The 17,214-nt window shown below is 37.7% G+C and overlaps 1 protein-coding gene across 1 annotated transcript; it reads left to right on the forward strand.

The window, feature by feature from the left end:
• The first annotated feature begins 1,126 nt into the window (after positions 1 to 1,126).
• On the forward strand, positions 1,127 to 16,408 carry ehmt2 (euchromatic histone-lysine N-methyltransferase 2). Its single transcript, XM_062435390.1, has 28 exons — positions 1,127 to 1,153; positions 3,053 to 3,119; positions 3,207 to 3,371; positions 3,478 to 3,767; positions 3,884 to 3,962; positions 4,088 to 4,179; positions 4,294 to 4,422; positions 4,562 to 4,633; positions 5,607 to 5,739; positions 6,671 to 6,757; positions 7,467 to 7,603; positions 9,352 to 9,495; positions 9,581 to 9,903; positions 10,050 to 10,283; positions 10,607 to 10,689; positions 10,905 to 11,011; positions 11,186 to 11,308; positions 11,408 to 11,509; positions 11,787 to 11,891; positions 12,476 to 12,630; positions 12,802 to 12,969; positions 13,073 to 13,217; positions 13,337 to 13,414; positions 13,965 to 14,080; positions 14,423 to 14,509; positions 14,599 to 14,677; positions 15,359 to 15,534; positions 15,648 to 16,408. Exons 1-28 carry the CDS (start codon positions 1,127 to 1,129, stop codon positions 15,826 to 15,828), a joined length of 3,684 nt encoding a protein of 1,227 aa, XP_062291374.1. The 3' UTR covers positions 15,829 to 16,408.
• The last annotated feature ends 806 nt before the right edge of the window (positions 16,409 to 17,214 follow it).

Consider the following 17,214-nt stretch of genomic DNA (forward strand, 5'->3'; position numbering starts at 1 on the left):
AGTGTGCAGGCTGACTTCTGATCAGTTCTTCTAATCGATGGGACTCATCTTTTATTGTCAGCAGTTCTATTCATTAACATTTTCTATTATGAACATAGTGGAAGCGTTTACTGTTATATGGGTGTTTATTGAGGTCTTCTATGTTATTTGTTAGATTTTTATTTATTTGTTAGAGTTTTATTTTTGTATGGAATATACAAAAATAAAATTTGTAATATATGTGTTTTATATTATTTGTAGATTTGGATTCATTTTTTTTTAGATTATTTGTTTTTATCTGACACCCCCAGTGTAACATTGTCTACTAGGCTATTTGTAATTTATTACATTTTTATTTTTATTTAGATTTTTTTTTGTATTAGTATATAGTATAATAATAATAATAATAATAATAATAATAATAATAATAATAATTAATATTATTATTATATTGGAAACATGAGCTGTTATACTGGGTGCATATTGAGGATTTATATGTTATTGTTAGATTTTTTATTTATTCTTTAGATTTTTTTTAACTAACACCCTGACATTGTCTTTTATTTGTAATTTGTTAGATTATTTCTTTATTTCTTTAATTATTTATATTATTTCTTTATTTTTAAATTACTGAATATTATTTGTCTTTGTGTGTTTTGAAAGTGGAACCAAGGAACACTACATGTGTGTCTGTTTTATGTTATTAATACTTTTTTTTATGTAATATATGTGTTTTATGTTATTTACTTTTTAGATTTTTATTTTCAATGAACTATTTTTGGGATTATGTTTTTTTGTTTGTTTGTTTTTTTTTTTTTTTTACAAAGAAAGTCAAGCAGTACATTGATTTCATTCGATTTCCCTCAAATTAAAAGACTGTATAATCTATAAATACCTATTTTGTGTTTAAAATATTTGTATGAATTGTTACTCCACCTACCTCATTTAAAAAACAAAACAAAACCGAAGATAAATTTTGTTTTTTTTTAAATGATAATTTTGCAGAAGAATAAATAATAATAGTTTTTATATTGTAATTAAAAAATAAAAAATAAAACAAAATAAATACTACAATGGGTACGTTGGGGGCGTGGCTCGGTCTATGACGCGGCACGTTCATATTACGTCGACGTTCATTGGGGGAAACATGTCGGCTTCTGAGACAACGACAAAGGTAACAAAACCACAACACATAATGGGCATTGTGATGAAATGTACGCTTGTTTAACCACTTTTAAACACTATAGCGCTTGCATTTACAGTCCCTCTACTAAACCTGCAGTCTGCCATGTTATTAATCCTTTTTATTTGTCGTTTATAGCAGTAGTTTGCATGAAAGCTGTGCTAAAATGCTAGCCACGATATCTGTTAGCTCGCCTTTAACCACAGGAGTGCTTTAATGTTTTTAATATTTTTAGCTGATATTTTTAACTGTGTAGACTCCTTGACAGTTTAGTTTAGTTGTGTAGCAATCCTATTCCATCACCTTTATCACACTAGGAGTTTTTCTTAATGGTAGTCGCCCTTTCATTACGTTTTAGCAGTTAATATATTGATAAAACAGTGCAGCACAGGGCTATAAAAAATGGACTATAAGGTGTCAGTGTAAGACATCTAGCTTCGTGATCTTGTCTATTTTGTGGGCCATTTCTGGGCAGGAAGAAGTGCTTATTTCATGTGTGTAAATGCATGAATGGGTTGATTGACTGATGGCGGTTGTGTGACGTAGGAGCAGAGGAGGCCAGCCATTGGTTGAGAGGTTTATTTTGGCTAAAGGGGAAAAGGCAGGAGCTGAGTGTACTGATGCACAAAGGTTTTAGGCTGTGTGAAATAAGTAATGACACTTATTATAAGGGTTTGATCGTTTATTTGACGTCTAATGATAGTTATGATTATGATATGTGTGTCTGGATGTAATAACATTCATATAAGCAAGGTGGGGAAGGTTACTTTGGAAATGTAATAGGTTACAGATTACTAGTTACTTTATTTAAAATGTAATAAGTAATGTAACTATTTCAATTACTTAATACAAGTAGAGTGACATATTATATTTGATGACTTTTCAAATTTTCTAACAAAAGTTTTTCATCTATTAGTTTCAGTCTATAAGTGTACCCATTAAGCACCAAAATCTAAGTTCAGGTATTTTTCTGACATGATGTTTAAGGGAAATAATTTCTTATAAAGCAAGATTTATCTCTCATTTGAAAGGGTATTCATTAGTTCATGTAGATTTTGGAATATAAAATAAACATATTTGATGAAAAAGTCTCCTCTACTCTTCTAAAATCTTTAATATAAGTTCTTGCCTCTTGAATAGTGGTGGAAGACGTAGGCTATTCAGATCCTTTATATGAGTTTCAACTACTTTATATACAGTTAGCTGGTTCACAACATAGGGGTGGGGCCCCTCCAAAGTTTCACCAGATAAATATGAAGGGTGGTGAGATGACTAATGGGAGAGGAAAGAAGATAAACAAAGTTCTGAAACACAAATCTGTTTTCAGTTTTTTCTCTATTGGATCATTTGAAGATTTATTGAAATGAAACCATGTGTTTAGAGGGTGGGGAATCACTATTTGGTGGAGCTGCTTTCTGTAATAGTCAAAAACAACGTGTTGTATTTTAAAAGCTTGTTATATTATCCATTGTGTCAAATCTTCTAAATCTGTCAAATAAATGTAGTGGATTACAAAGTACAATATTTCCCTCTGAAATGTAGTGAAGTATAAAAATTATATAAAAAATAGAAAAATTCAAATAAGTACAAGTTTAAACTGAGCTGAGTTTCCAATTATACTTTTGCATGTCTTCTGATTCATTCTGAACACAGTCCTGAAGTTTGTGTGCTGAAGTGTCTCCGAGCAGCTACTTGTACGTACAGAACGTTACCACACAACTGCCAACGTATTTCTCTTTGAACAGTCTTTTTTTAATTGTTTTATTCTGGTAATGTTTGTGCACTAATGTGAATTGTGCTGAATTTAATACATGCATCTTCAATAATGTGTAATATCAGTAGCTTCTTCTTCATGAGATGGATAAACTTTTGCTGTTTGTTGTCTCTCAGGAGCCTCCTGAAGGAAATGACTCAACACCAGCAGAGTCGTTAGCCGGACCAAGTCAAGTAAAGGAAGGTACGTCTAGAGATCGTTCATGCAGATAGATGTTTGAAATCAATGTACTGCTTTAAAACACACTCATGGGGGGATTTTATTCTTCAGATAATGCAGCTTTCATCACGACAGCTGTAGCCAAAAAGACAGAGGCAATGGGTGTCATGCCGTCGATATTGTCGTCTCAGCAGCCTGGGAAGGACGTTTCCAGAGCTGAAGAGGAGGGGGAGAAATGGTCGCCCGCCTCCTCGCCAACAAACAAACCTGCTGCAGGTAACCATGAATTGTTTGTTTTTCATTTTTTTGAAAGCAGTAGCTCTGTTTAAAAAAAAATAAATAAAATTAATCTTCACTAATTTAAAATAACTCCTTTACACAGCACACGCAGCAAAGTCCCTCCCATCCATGTCCTTGTTGTCCTCCTCTCCCTCTACGTCTTCAACGTTGTCCCCTGGCCGAGCGAAGATGAGCGTTTCTGGGCCTGGCAGTAGTAAATCCGTCCTGCCGCCAGCGCCTCCCTCCTCCTCATCGTCCTCCTCTTCCTCCTCCTCCTCGTCCTCCTCTTCCTCTTCCTCCTCCGCGACAGCTTCCTCATCTCCCTCTGTCTCCCCTACGCCACCCAAGATCCACCGGGCCCGCAAGACCATGAACAGGCCTCCACCAGTGCAGGTGAGCATCCTGAAGATCTATAATATTTGCTTCTGTCTTGATTTTCTACTTTGTACATCACACAGTATTTATTTATTGCAACTTTTTCACAACCGCTGACTGTTTATCTTGCACAGGTGAGCCGTGTTGAGCCACCTGCTGAACCTGTGAGTCCTTCCGGATCCCCAGCATCGCTTTCCTGTGACACTGAAACTGGTCAGTGGCTGTATTATACTCACTGTGTTTTATGTGTGAAATAATCAAACAGCCATGGATAGAAATGAGTTAAGAGAGCTCACTTTGTCATAGTTTGAGTTGATTTGTGTGTTGTTTCCCTGCAGTTGCAAAGAAGAGAAAACTGGGTCAGTTATTTGACAGTACACCTGAGAAATCCGAGAAATCTGAGAACGTCCCCGACAACGCTCAAATCGTGGTAAAGAGGAAGAACGCATGTCATATTTTATACCCAGAAATACATATAATGAGATCACTAGAGTGTGTGTCCCCACTGTTGACTCTAGTTTTCTGATTTCCTTTTAAAACTCAGGAGGAAAAGCTATTCCATAAAAAGGCGGAGTCCGTCACCAAGCCTCCAGCGGTGAAGAGCAGCAACTCGGAGGAGGAAGCAGTAGAGAAAGTCGAGATTTCCAGTCCGTCCAAGCGAGATTCAGAAAAGGTGTGAGGCTTTGATTTGGATCACACATTTGCTATTAAACACTTTTAGCATATTTATGTGCTGCTAAATTTGTATATAAAACAGCAAACATAATATTTATTTCTTTTTTAAATTAGTTTTCCTTTTGTTTGTCTGGTAGTTTGAAGATGTTGGGGGAGAAGCAAGGCAGAGTGGTAAAGACATAGAGGGGTCATTGAAAATGTCTGATCATGTGAGTGATTTTAATTATTTTATTAGCTTCTTAATAACTTTCCAACCTACTTCCTTTACTTCTAACTTTCTCTTAAACTCTTCACTCACTCTCTACACCTCCAGATGTCACACTAGCCAACTAGCCCGGCAAACACCTGCTCACAGTTATCGTATCATCTTGTACTAGCTTGAAAATGAAACAGGTGTCATAGGTGATTAACAGACATCAATGCAAACTGTATCTAATCAGTATGATTTCATTTGATTAATTCATGCTGGTAGTAAAGTGTACTGAAAAGCTGCAGAATTTTACATCAAAGAAAACTTTTAAATAACATAGAGAGAACATATGAGGGGAAAAAAAGAGCCATACAGTTGGAGAATTATGTTTCCTTTTAGATATAAAAAACCTACAATAGTAAGTTGTGCAGTTCTGGATTGTCAAGTAATATCATCTGAATATTTGGCCCAGTTTGTTCATTTGTCCATCATGTATCTGGTTGTGCTCCATCAAATTCTGATCAATGTTTTCCAGACTCAGGCTTGCATAACACAAACTGATCTGACATTTAGTCTTTGATTTCTTCGCTACTAGCCAGCAGGTAATTGAGAACAAAAGGTTGCTAAAAATGAGCACAGTTTTAATCATTTAATTAGTGGTCTCTCAGTTTCTCTACGTGTCATTTAAAACCTCTTTTGTAGGTCAAATGAATCGTAAAGTCGTAGTTGAAGGGTGGATAAATACAGTGCTCACAATGCACACAGTAAATGTCTTATCAAAGGGAAAAATGCATTTGGCAGCTTGTAGTGAAGTTTAATGACCTCAAAACTGCAACTTTGCACCCTTCTTTTTTTGCTGTGGGGTAAAGTCATGCATTTTTCTTGTAGCTGTTTAATTGTGTACTGAAAGAACGTATTAATAATAAACTGAATAGTATTTTTGAACTCTGTTTTTTCCAACCTTTTTATACATGTAACGGTTATAAATTTAGACTTTCTTGCAGCATTCGGAGCCTGAAACACAGAGAGACGTCCAGAGTAGGAATAAAAGCGAGGAGCTTTCTTGGCCGCAGCTGGACCAGAACAAAGAGAGGAACACTGCTGATGTGGTGGAGACTATTGGAGGTGAGAGACATGAATCTAATCTATTCTTGATTTCCTAAAACAACCCCAGAAATATCTACAAATCATCTAAATTAAATATAATGTAAAATAAACTGCACAAGTGCCCTTCACCCACCTTATCATCAGTGGGTGCAGCCAGTTGTTTTAATAAGCTGAATGAAAACCACTTGCATCTGATTAAGTGATTAAAGCCACTGCTCAGCCAATTCCTGTCAAAAACTACACCATGAAGATAAAGAAACACTCTAAAGAAATCCACGACAACATAATTGAAAAGTATCGATCTGGAGAAGGATACAAGAGGATTTCCAAGGCGCTCAATATCTCTCGTAATACAGTAAGGTCAATTATCAAGAAAATGAAAGAATACGGCAGTGCTGAAAATGTACTTAAAGCTGAAAAACTAGGTGACTGTGCAAGAACAACACCCGTGAGGAAGACCAGCACGACGACTGTGAGAACTCTGAAGGGACCACGCTGTTGGAGAATCGTGAATTTATGGAAAGACTGGAAACCTGTCGCTTGTTCACAGTCGCCGTGCAGCTTAATAGAGCTTGAGCATGTTTGCCAAGAAGAAGCGTCGACATGTACAAAGCTGGTGAAGACCAACCAGCCTAGATACTAGGCTGTAATTGTCACCAAAGATACCTCAATTAATATATTGATTGAAGGGGGTGAATGCTTGTGAAGTTTTTGTGTTTAAATTTTTAGTTGACTTAGTATTTCGATGACTTTGTAGAGATGTTTTCAGTTTGACACTCAAGTATTTTTTTCCTGTTAATCAGTGTTAACATTGTAAATATCCATGACTCAGTGTTGTTAAAACATTAACACTTAAAAAGGCATTGTGTGTAAGTATTTGCGTCTCAGTGAATTGCAGTATTTTCTGTCATGTTTAATATCGGTGCTTATAGTTTGTCATTTCTCTCAGCAGGAAGGTCCACTGAGTACACAGAGGTTCCCCTCGGTGCTCTGGACATCGCTGCTGCTGACAGTCTAACACTCTCACCTCACCATGGTAGGTTTATGGTAGATGTATACAGTATGTAAACTGTAATCTAAACTGCTGGAAGATCGTCAAGTTAACGGTCCTCTCCTGGTCTTTAATCGTGGTAATATAAAACAAAGCCATAGTGTTCTCAAGTTAAAGGTTTTAGCACAATGAAAAGAAGATGAATAGCTGCTGCTACTAGTACATTGCTGGCTCCAGAGCTGAAACAATGAACAAACAATTAATCTGCAACTCTAAAACTGATTTATTTCATTTTAAATGGAAAGAAATGTCCAAGCTCTCTGGTTTCATCTTTGGGTTTTGGACTGATGGTTGGATTTAATATGAATATGTCACATTAGGCTTTGGGAAATTATAATGGGCATTTTTCATTGATTTGATTTTTTTTTTTACATATACAAAACAATTGATTGATTAATAGAGAAAATAATTGGCAGAATAACTAATCAAAATCATTATTTAAGGGCCTAGTGTAATTCATCACATGTAAGAATCTTCAACCAGAAAATGTTTAGCATTTTTACTTAACAAATGACTAAAACTTTTTATGTATAACAAAAATTAAACAATTAATCAAGTACGGAAAGCAGTTGCAGAAAAAAAAGATGTTCGACTGATAATTTCAGCTCTAATATAAATAAACCAAATTCTTCTCCAGTATTAAATTGTCTATCGTCTAATAATGATAATAATCAAATGTTGCTCCTTGTGGCAGAAGGAAGTGATGCAGGGGACACGGAGCGGCTGGAGGAGCTTCCTCTGTGCAGCTGCAGGATGGAGGCTCCTCGTGTTGACAGTACGAGCCACCACGTCAGCAGACAGTGTATGGCCACTGAGAGCATCAATGGAGAGGTTTGTGTTGATGTCGTCTCTGCAGTTAAATATATAAATACTGAATGTATCCACGCTGCACATGAGGCCACTTGAATTAAGTCCCTTGAGGTGAAATATTAGTATCAAATGGGTTGACATATTGCTTTTGTACTGCTGAATTGTGGGATAAAATATGACTGTGTGGCATTAATAGCTGATCAAAAGTAGGTTTCAGGATCAAGGATTACTTTGTTCCTTTGATAAATACAAACACAGACTTTGTTCTCACCCCAAAAGTCAAATTATACATTAGTGATATTAGCACATGGCAAACTTCATCATGTTTACATTGGCTTTCGAAGAAGAAAACAATCGTTACGTGCATTTTCTGCCAGTTTTTGATTATTTATTAACTCAGACTTTATTTGCATAGCACTTTTCATTCATAGTAATTAGTGCCACGGGTGCTAAGCTCCGAGGCAATCCCTCTACAGTGGTAAAGCTGTAGAGGGAGTGCCTCAGGGCAAAGCACCGAGCTAGCCGCAGAAAGCTCTCAGACGTAGTGTCCATGTTTAGGGTAGAGGTGGTGACTTTGATTGACAGGTGACACTCGGTAGGGGGCGGGGCTTCAGCGAACTCGGCGGGCACGCCCACAGCGTTTGGGAGCAGAGATAGAGGCTGAATTTTACACAACTTTGAAGCCTAATTTCACAAATTTGTCGATTTTTTTTATCATTCACATTTGGCAGGTTGGTTAACAACACACTTTTCTGTGGTATGTCAAACTCAGAACACATATTTATTTATACTTACACGGACCTTAAGACTAATGTTAGAACAGCCCACCTCATTAACATTAGAGAGAAATGCAGCTCTCCCCTTTGATCCTTCTCTCGAGGTAAGAAACTGTCTTCTTCATTAAACTCCGCTAGCTTTACATTAGCTGCTCACAGAAGGCCTATTCAGAAATGTAGACTTTATTTCATCGCAATGTATTTGAATCAGTGAAAACATATAAAATAAAAAAGTATAATAAAATCTACTCTCTTAATGATAAGATTTACCTAATCATTTCATAACAGTGATGTTGCCGTCTGTGGAAAAATGAAGTAGACTTTACTTAATTAGTTTAAATAAATATTATTTATGCTTAAATATGATTAACATTTACTTAATATTTTCAGGGATGTTAAGTTGAGAATAAAGTACATTACACTTGATACTGACTAGTAAGATGTACTTAATACTCGAAAGCAGAATATGATCAGGGTGACCTTTGAACACTGGAAATAAATCGTGTACTCATCCCGGCAGTAGCCCTGTGGCACTCAAAATTTCCCTGGAATTTTCTAGTGTACCTTAAAATGCTTTACATAGTACAAAACGAGAAATAAAAACAGGAACTAAGGAAACACTATCATAACTCTTGAATCTGCGATGAGGACACACCAGAGGTAGAATTAAAATGTAAAAATTCAGAATACCCAAATAAAATAAAGTTAGTATAAAATAAAGTTATTAAAAGGAAAACAAAGATAAGAAGAAAAGAAAATATTAATACAACGACTAAGAGGAAATGTGATGAAGTAAAACCAGACATAAAAGTTGGATTATGAAAAGAAGAGCAATCAGGAAATAAAAAGGATAGTCTAATTAGTAAAACAGGCTAAAACATAAAATAAAGTTAAATTGAAAGCCAGATTAAAAAGGTAGATCTTAATATTGCTTGTAAAAATATAAAATAACTCACTGACTGTCTTTGTTTCCTCTCCTGCTGCATCTTTCAGCTGAGGGCTTGTACCAATCGGACTATTAAAGGTGAGACCATGCGGCCCTCCAGCCGGGTGCCCCTCATGTTGCTTTGTGACGTCCATCGATCACACATGGTCAAACATCACTGCTGCCCCGGCTGTGGATACTTCTGCATAGCGGTAAGGGTAAAATTGATTAAAAATACTCAATATTTATTGTATTATCTAAAAGGAATATTAAATAAGGCTTATCTTCTTTTTTTAGGGCACGTTTCTTGAGTGCTGCCCAGACCAGCGCATCGCTCACCGCTTCCACCGGGGTTGTGTGACGGTGCTTGGGGGCGCGCGGAGCAGGGCGAACGGCGGCGGTATGCTCTTCTGTCCGCACTGCGGTGAAGATGCCTCCGAGGCTCAAGAGGTCACCATCCCTTCCTTCAGCTCCTCCACAGCCTCCGCAACCACCGTCGTCACCATGTCGGCCTCCTCCACCACCACCCCGTCTCTGCCGCCGTCCGCCCCCAACGCACCCTCCCTCACGGCCTCGACGGGAGGGATGAAGGACGGGAAGATGCCCGAAAGACCTGTCAGGTATAAGACTGAATGAGGTTTGACAGAATTGAGGTTTAAAGGAAGTTTACTGTCGTACCAGAACATAAAAAGGAATGAATTTAGAAAAAAATTAAGGAGTCTTTGACTGTTTCCTGACCTTTGCCCCTCTTCGCTGCCCCCTCCAGTGCTCGTATGCGTAGCCACGGCTTGGTAACATTGGCGGTGGAGCAACAGCAGCAACAGCAGCAGCCCCCGCAGCCTACAACTGTGGCTGCCGTCCCCCCACCAGAAGAGGGAGTGGACAGCGTAGGACCCTCTCTCTGTATGCCGAATGGGAAACCCATCAGCCCCAGTGCTCTTCCACCAGGACCCAGCAGAGCGGCACTACAGAAGGCCATTCTCACACAGGACACTGAGAGGTTTGATTTTTAAGATTTTACTCTTTTATTCAGTCATTAAAGGTTAAAAGGATTGAACCATTGTCTAGAGTTTATAAGTGTATTCTTACTATAGAAACATAATATATACGGAAATGTTATGTTTCCTCTTTAGAAATCTGTTAAATCGGCTTCATGCCTGCAGCCACAGCAACACTTGAGTACTTTAAATAAGACAAACTATTTCCTTTTTGTTTTGCTTGAGTTCTTCCAAGAGAAATAACCCAGCTTCCAGTGAAAAGGAGGATCTTTTAAAAACTATTTCAGACCAAATTGGGTAATTGTTGTTTTTTTGATTTTATCAGGAGGAAGAAACTGAGGTTCCACCCTCGTCAGCTCTACCCCGCTGCCAAACAAGGCGAAGTGCAGAGAGTTCTGCTCATGCTGAGTGAGTCTAGGGGGGAAAAATGCCTCCGAGCACTTTTTCATTTACACCTGAGAGTAGTCTGCTTAAAAATAAAGACTCATGACAGTTTTTTTGCGAATACTGAAAATTTATATTAAGTGTTGATCATTTTCTCACTTCTCTTGGCTTCCAATCCAAATGTATGTGGGAAATTTGTACAGAATAGTATAGTAACACTGTGTGTGCGTGTGTCTCAGTGGAGGGCATCGATCCCACATACCAGCCTGACTCTCAGAATAAGCGCTCTGCTCTCCATGCTGCAGCTCAGAAAGGTCTGCTGGAAGTCTGCTACATCCTGATACAGGTGAGATATTGTCATGTTTTCTTTCCTGTTATTATTTATCATGAGTCTAATGTTAATTGTCAAAATTAGGTGCACAAACAAAAGTAAAACTTGTGCAGCAAAACCCAGCACTCATTATTCGGTGTATGTGTTTGTGCTTTACGTTAAGGATTATATTTCATTGTTTACTGACAGGCTGGTGCTCAGGTCGATGCCCAGGACAAGGACCTGAGGACTCCTATGATTGAAGCGATCATCAACAATCACATCGAGGTGGCTCGTTACCTGATCCAGAACGGTGCCTGTGTCTATCACGTTGTGAGTGTCTGTCAGCACCTAAAATAAAAACGTAAATGTGAACTTTGAGAGGTTCGGTTTAGATAAATTTAAGTTTTTGTTTATTTCCGTTTTCTGGAGGAGGAGGATGGTTATACTGGTCTCCACCACGCAGCCAAACTGGGCAGCCTGGAGATTGTCACCATGCTGATGGAGACGGGGCAGGTTGACGTAAACGCACAGGTAAATGGAAGAGCCAAAATGGCCGTGTTAGTGATCAATTAACCTTTTATTCTGTCATTGCTGCCAATTTATTGTAATTAATTTCAATTTTGCATCAACCTTTTTATAAGGTTTTGTTCTTAAAGCTGATAGCAATACTGATCTCTCAAAATTGACAAATAAAAAGCCTGAAAAATCTCAGCTGAAAAACAGGACAAAAATGTTATAATAATTGTGGAAACTGATCAAACTGTTGTATCCGAGAGTAATTTTGATTCTTCTTCATGGCTTTTATCAGGACAGCGGCGGCTGGACGCCGATCATCTGGGCTGCAGAGCACAAACATGTCGGCGTGATTAAAGCGCTGCTGAACAGAGGAGCTGATGTTACTATTAATGATAAGGTAAACTCTAAAATGTTTTAATTCGTCTTTGTTTTTTGTTTGTTCCAGATCTTTTTATTTAATTATTATTTTCATGATGAATTATTATTCTAATGATTTTCTCAATTAATTGTTTGGTTTGTAGAATATCAGCAAAAAGAAAATACCCTTCACAAATTCTTCCCATAGTGACATCTTAAAATGTATGAAATGGTGTAAAGCCACAAAATATTCAGAAAACAGACAACAAAAAAGTATTCCCATTTGAGAAGCTAGTATAAGTGTTTTTTTTTTCCAGTTAAAGCCTAAAAACTATCCTAAAATGTTTTTGTTTTTGTTTCATCTTCATTTCAGTTTGATTTAATTGGTGCTGCTGGAAATAAAAAGCACCACTCTCTTTATGCCAGAGGGCTTCTCCAAACAACACATGCTTTTTAGATGATGGGAACATGTTAAAGAAACATAAACTAAAAATGTGTAGAATCCCAGTTGTGGTATCAACTATGGATACGGACTGTGGATCTAAAATGGCTAAATTTTAGTGTTCATGAAAATGTTGAAAAGGTTATTACTAAGACCCCCTTTTTAATTTATTTTGACTCCAGGAGCTGAATGTGTGCCTCCACTGGGCGGCGTACGCAGGAAACGTGGACATAGCAGAGCTGGTGTTGAACGCTGGCTGCTCCCTCTCCTCCGTTAACATGCACGGAGACACGCCGCTCCACATCGCCTCCAGAGAAGGCTTCTTGGAGTGTGTTACGTGAGTGGATCATGAGCTCTAGCTTCAAATTCTGTACTTATCACATGCATTAGTATAGATAAACATGAGATTTGGCTTTTTGGAAATGAAAGACAGTCCCATATCTGTGTTTCCATGTCCAAACAGTCTCATTGTGTGGCCCTGATGTTGATTTTTGTCACTTCCCTCCAGGTTGTTCCTCTCCAGAGGCGCAGATATAGACATCATGAACAGGGAAGGAGACACGCCTCTCACCCTAGCTCGAGCAGACACGCCGGTGTGGGTGGCGCTGCAGATCAACAGGAAGCTGCGAAGAGGAATAACCAATCGTATGCTTCGGACAGAAAGAATAATCTGCAGGTAGGTGTTGTGACAACTGAATGAGGCTTTGTCTTGTTTTCCTCCTCTTTTTTAAATAATTAACTTCCTGGTTTTCTTTTTACTACTTCCTTTCCCACCACAGTGATGTTGCGCAGGGTTACGAGAACGTCCCCATCCCCTGTGTGAATGCAGTAGATGACGAAGGTTGTCCATCTGACTATAAATACGTTTCAGAAAACTGTGAAACTTCAGCAATGAACATAGACCGCAACATTACACACTTGCAGGTAAAATGTAACCCAGGCTCCTGTTTTGACTTTAGTTTTCTCTCAATGTTACACCAACACAGATGTTTGATCTGCATAGAAAAACACATCATATTCTTTTATTTTATTGTTTTCTTCAGCACTGTAGCTGCACTGATGACTGCTCGTCGAGTAACTGTCTCTGTGGGCAGCTCAGCATCCGCTGCTGGTATGACAAGGTAAACAGAAACACTGTTTTATGAACTACATCATTAAAGTGAGATTGTATCCTGGGAACAAACTGATTGATTGATTCCTCCTTGAATATTTTTAAATCTGCCAACTTCAAGGTTCAAGGGAAGGGTTCCTGTTGCAACTGTGCTACTAAGGAGCTTTGACTTCTTGTTATGTTTGCCTAATGTAGGATTCAGGGCCATAACTGTGCTTGATTTGAATATAATTTAACCATTTTCCCTTAAATGCAGCAAGTAGCATTGTTCTAAATGTGGGTCTACAATATGATAAATTATTACTTTACATATATTGTAACCCAACTTCTTCAAAAATACCACACATTATAAACTATAATTTTACTACTTGCCAGGATTATTTCATTCTTTAAAATTCTTCCTCTTCATTTTAAGACTACAGAGTCATATTTAGAGAATATTTAGTAGTGTGAAAATCAATAAACATAATTTATAAGCTTCATTAGTATCATGTCTTATTCCCCATCATCTGAATCTAACACATTTATTTTGTCTTTGTCTTTTTTTTTTCTGTCACCAGGACCAGCGGTTGCTTCAAGAGTTCAACAAAATTGAACCCCCGCTTATATTCGAATGCAACATGGCGTGTTCCTGTTACCGAACGTGCAAGAACAGGGTGGTGCAGGCAGGCATCAAGTAATGATTAAGTATAACTCACTTAACTTAACAGCAGTGGTTAAAATATGCAGGTTTTTTCATTGTTAATTCCAGTTAAAGTCATCAGGTGCAGTCAGTGGCTACAGCATTGTTAAAACATTAATGATTAATCAAACTGTGGATGAGTTAATCACAGATGAACTGCACGACAGAGAGAGGGAGCCAAGTGTTACAAATGGCAAACAATCTATCAAAGCTCAATGATTCAGCTCAGTATCTATTCAGTGTTTTGCATAATTTAAGTATTTTAATGCCTAATTATATATTGGTTAATTTTCTGTCTACTTTTTGAACCCCCACATTTCCCTCTCCTTCCGTCAGAGTTCGTCTTCAGCTGTACAGGACTGAGAAGATGGGCTGGGGCGTTCGAGCCCTGCAGGACATTCCCCAGGGAAGCTTCATCTGCGAGTAAGAGAAGCCTCTGCACTGGATTATATGCATTATATGAAAGGTCAGAGGTTTAAAAGATAAGGTTTTATCCTTCTCTTTCCACACAGATACGTAGGAGAGCTGATCTCTGATGCAGAGGCAGATGTCAGAGAAGACGACTCCTACCTGTTTGACCTGGACAATAAGGTAAGAGATTACTGTGGTGGAAAAGGTTGGAGGGGGAGAGTGGAAGGAGAGGATTTGACATCTGATAATAAATAACTAATATAGTCAATAACTAGCCAGACCTGAACCCATACAGTTTGTACATAAAATACACCAAGAACTGCTGAGCTAGACAAAATCCTCACAATGTTTGGCTCGTAGCAGACACTTAGGTAACACTTTCTTGTGACTGTGCAGTGGTAATTCCTGTTTGTTTTATAACCATCTTTACTTGCTAGCAGTCTTCTTCTTCCTCAACTTTGCTGGTACATACATGAGAACAAACACAAGTGAGACCCACATATAAAAACATACTATAATTCTACCATTGGTCAAACATGCTACTAAATCCCTTTTTTTAATCTGCAGGTTTCTGTAATCTTTGGCATTACCACACATAGTAATTGTAACATTTATAAATCAGTTTATTCTATAAGTCTTAAAATGTAAATACAACTGTTACAAGATTTCCAGATTTTTACATTGTGTGCCATGCATGCACTTATTTTGTAATACAATCTACCTAAGTGGTAGAATTTATCCATACTGTGAGTGCTTTCTAATTGTACCAAAATACCTTTATCAATGTTTTTAAAAAAGCCACATATGGAACTGTTTTAATGTGAAATATCAGACACTATATGTTCTGGGTTCTCTATGTAGGATGGGGAGGTGTATTGTATCGACGCCCGGTACTACGGCAACATCAGCCGCTTCATCAACCACCTTTGCGACCCCAACCTCATCCCAGTGCGTGTGTTCATGCTGCACCAGGACCTGAGATTCCCCCGCATCGCCTTCTTCAGCTCCAGAGACATCCACAGCGGACAAGAGCTAGGGTGAGAAGTAGAGACGTTTATTCCTCGGTTTCATATTCACCTGCCTTTTATCTTTCTGTAGTTTTCCAGTCTGTGTTGATCTTGACTAAACTAACTTTAATCTCTTTCTTCAGGTTCGACTATGGAGATCGCTTTTGGGACATTAAGAGCAAGTATTTCACCTGTCAGTGTGGATCAGAGAAATGCAAACACTCGGCCGAGGCCATTGCTTTGGAGCAGAGCAGACTGGCTCGACTCGAAGCCTGTCCAGAGGTGGGAGGTGACTGTGGGATGACCATGATAGGAAACTCTTAAAAAAACAAACAAAACAAAAACACTAACCCACATGGACCTGTTTTAATTTTGGATCAACTTCACCTCATCAGTTTTACATGCTGGCATCGGCAACGGAAAATAAAACTATCTGGTTTTTATCTTATCATTCTGTTTTTTTTGGGTGCTTTTTTTTTATCTACATGAAATGTTATTTTCCTTTCAAAACTGTCTCTTTTTACATTTATCATTTCCTTTATGGTAGAGGATATGGGCCTTAACATGTTTTTTAAACTGTGTTGATATGACATATTTTTGAAGAAAACAAGAGGTCTTGTTTGTGTGCATACAGTATGTTTACTGTATATCACAATGTACTTACAGATGAAGGATGTGCATTAGCTGCGTGCCATCATACATGTTTATTTTCTGTTGTGCCAAGAAACATCATGCATTTTCACCCACATTTTCCAGTAATGGGCTTGTGCTCATACTGGACTCCATATGGACCTGAGGAAAAAAATCATTTCTTATGTCTAAGTTCACTTTATTTGTCTTTATTTTTTATACTTTATTGTTTTTTTGTGTCATGTTTAGTGTAATAAATTAGCTCATGAGTTGATGGCTCTTGTTGGGCTCTTGTCCCTGTGTGTCTTACTAAATATATAACATCATCATAGCCAGATATTATGTGTGGGTATGTCTGCAGTATTCAGATTGTCAAGTTTTCTAAGAGATTTTGGAAGTGTTACCTGCTGCTGTTACGGTCTGATCAGCAGGGGGCGTGCACATGCAAAGAAAGAGTGAGAGATGCTGAGCTGCACTGAGAACAGTCAGAGAGGAAGATGAAATGAAGACATCTCACTCTGCCTGTTTTCTGTTTTTGTTTTTCCCGAGGTTGGTCATGACCAGGAGAGACATGCAGCTACAGATTTAAATATTCAAACCAGGCCTATAATAAAATGCAGGGAAAACAAATAATAGGAGATGGAAATAAAAAAAAAAGAGACAAACTAAAAACAACAAAACATATTGTGCTGTTTTATAGTCAAGTCTCGAGATCACCATGCACTCGGCCAATCTGTATTTAACATTTAATTCACAGCATATACACACTATTTTGTCTGATACAAAATCTGTTTTATGGTTTTGCACTTTCAAAAATATATATTTTCTTTGATTTTTAGTGAAATATTGGATCATTTGAACATTTATTAAAATGAAACTGAGAAGTTTAGAGGGAAAAATCACTATTTGGTGGAGCTGTTAACAACTCATAGACAATGTGAGCCTGACTGCACACTGCTTTTTGTATTTATTAATGTGCTATATTTTAAGTTTGTTATATTAATCCATTGTCAAATAATATGAAAAAAAGCTGTCAAATAAATGTAGTGGAGTGGAAGTATAAAGTACCATTAAATGAAA

Source organism: Scomber scombrus, chromosome 16 (genome assembly GCF_963691925.1).
Source record: "Scomber scombrus chromosome 16, fScoSco1.1, whole genome shotgun sequence".
Lineage (NCBI taxonomy): Eukaryota > Metazoa > Chordata > Actinopteri > Scombriformes > Scombridae > Scomber > Scomber scombrus.

Excerpts from the sequence above, each read along its gene's own strand:
- ehmt2 (XM_062435390.1), top strand. The coding sequence starts at position 1,127 with ATGTCGGCTTCTGAGACAACGACAAAG. Across the intron at positions 3,963-4,087 it reads TTCCTGTGACACTGAAACTG|TTGCAAAGAAGAGAAAACTG; the intron begins GTCAGTGGCTGT and ends GTTTCCCTGCAG. Across the intron at positions 6,758-7,466 it reads AACACTCTCACCTCACCATG|AAGGAAGTGATGCAGGGGAC; the intron begins GTAGGTTTATGG and ends TCCTTGTGGCAG.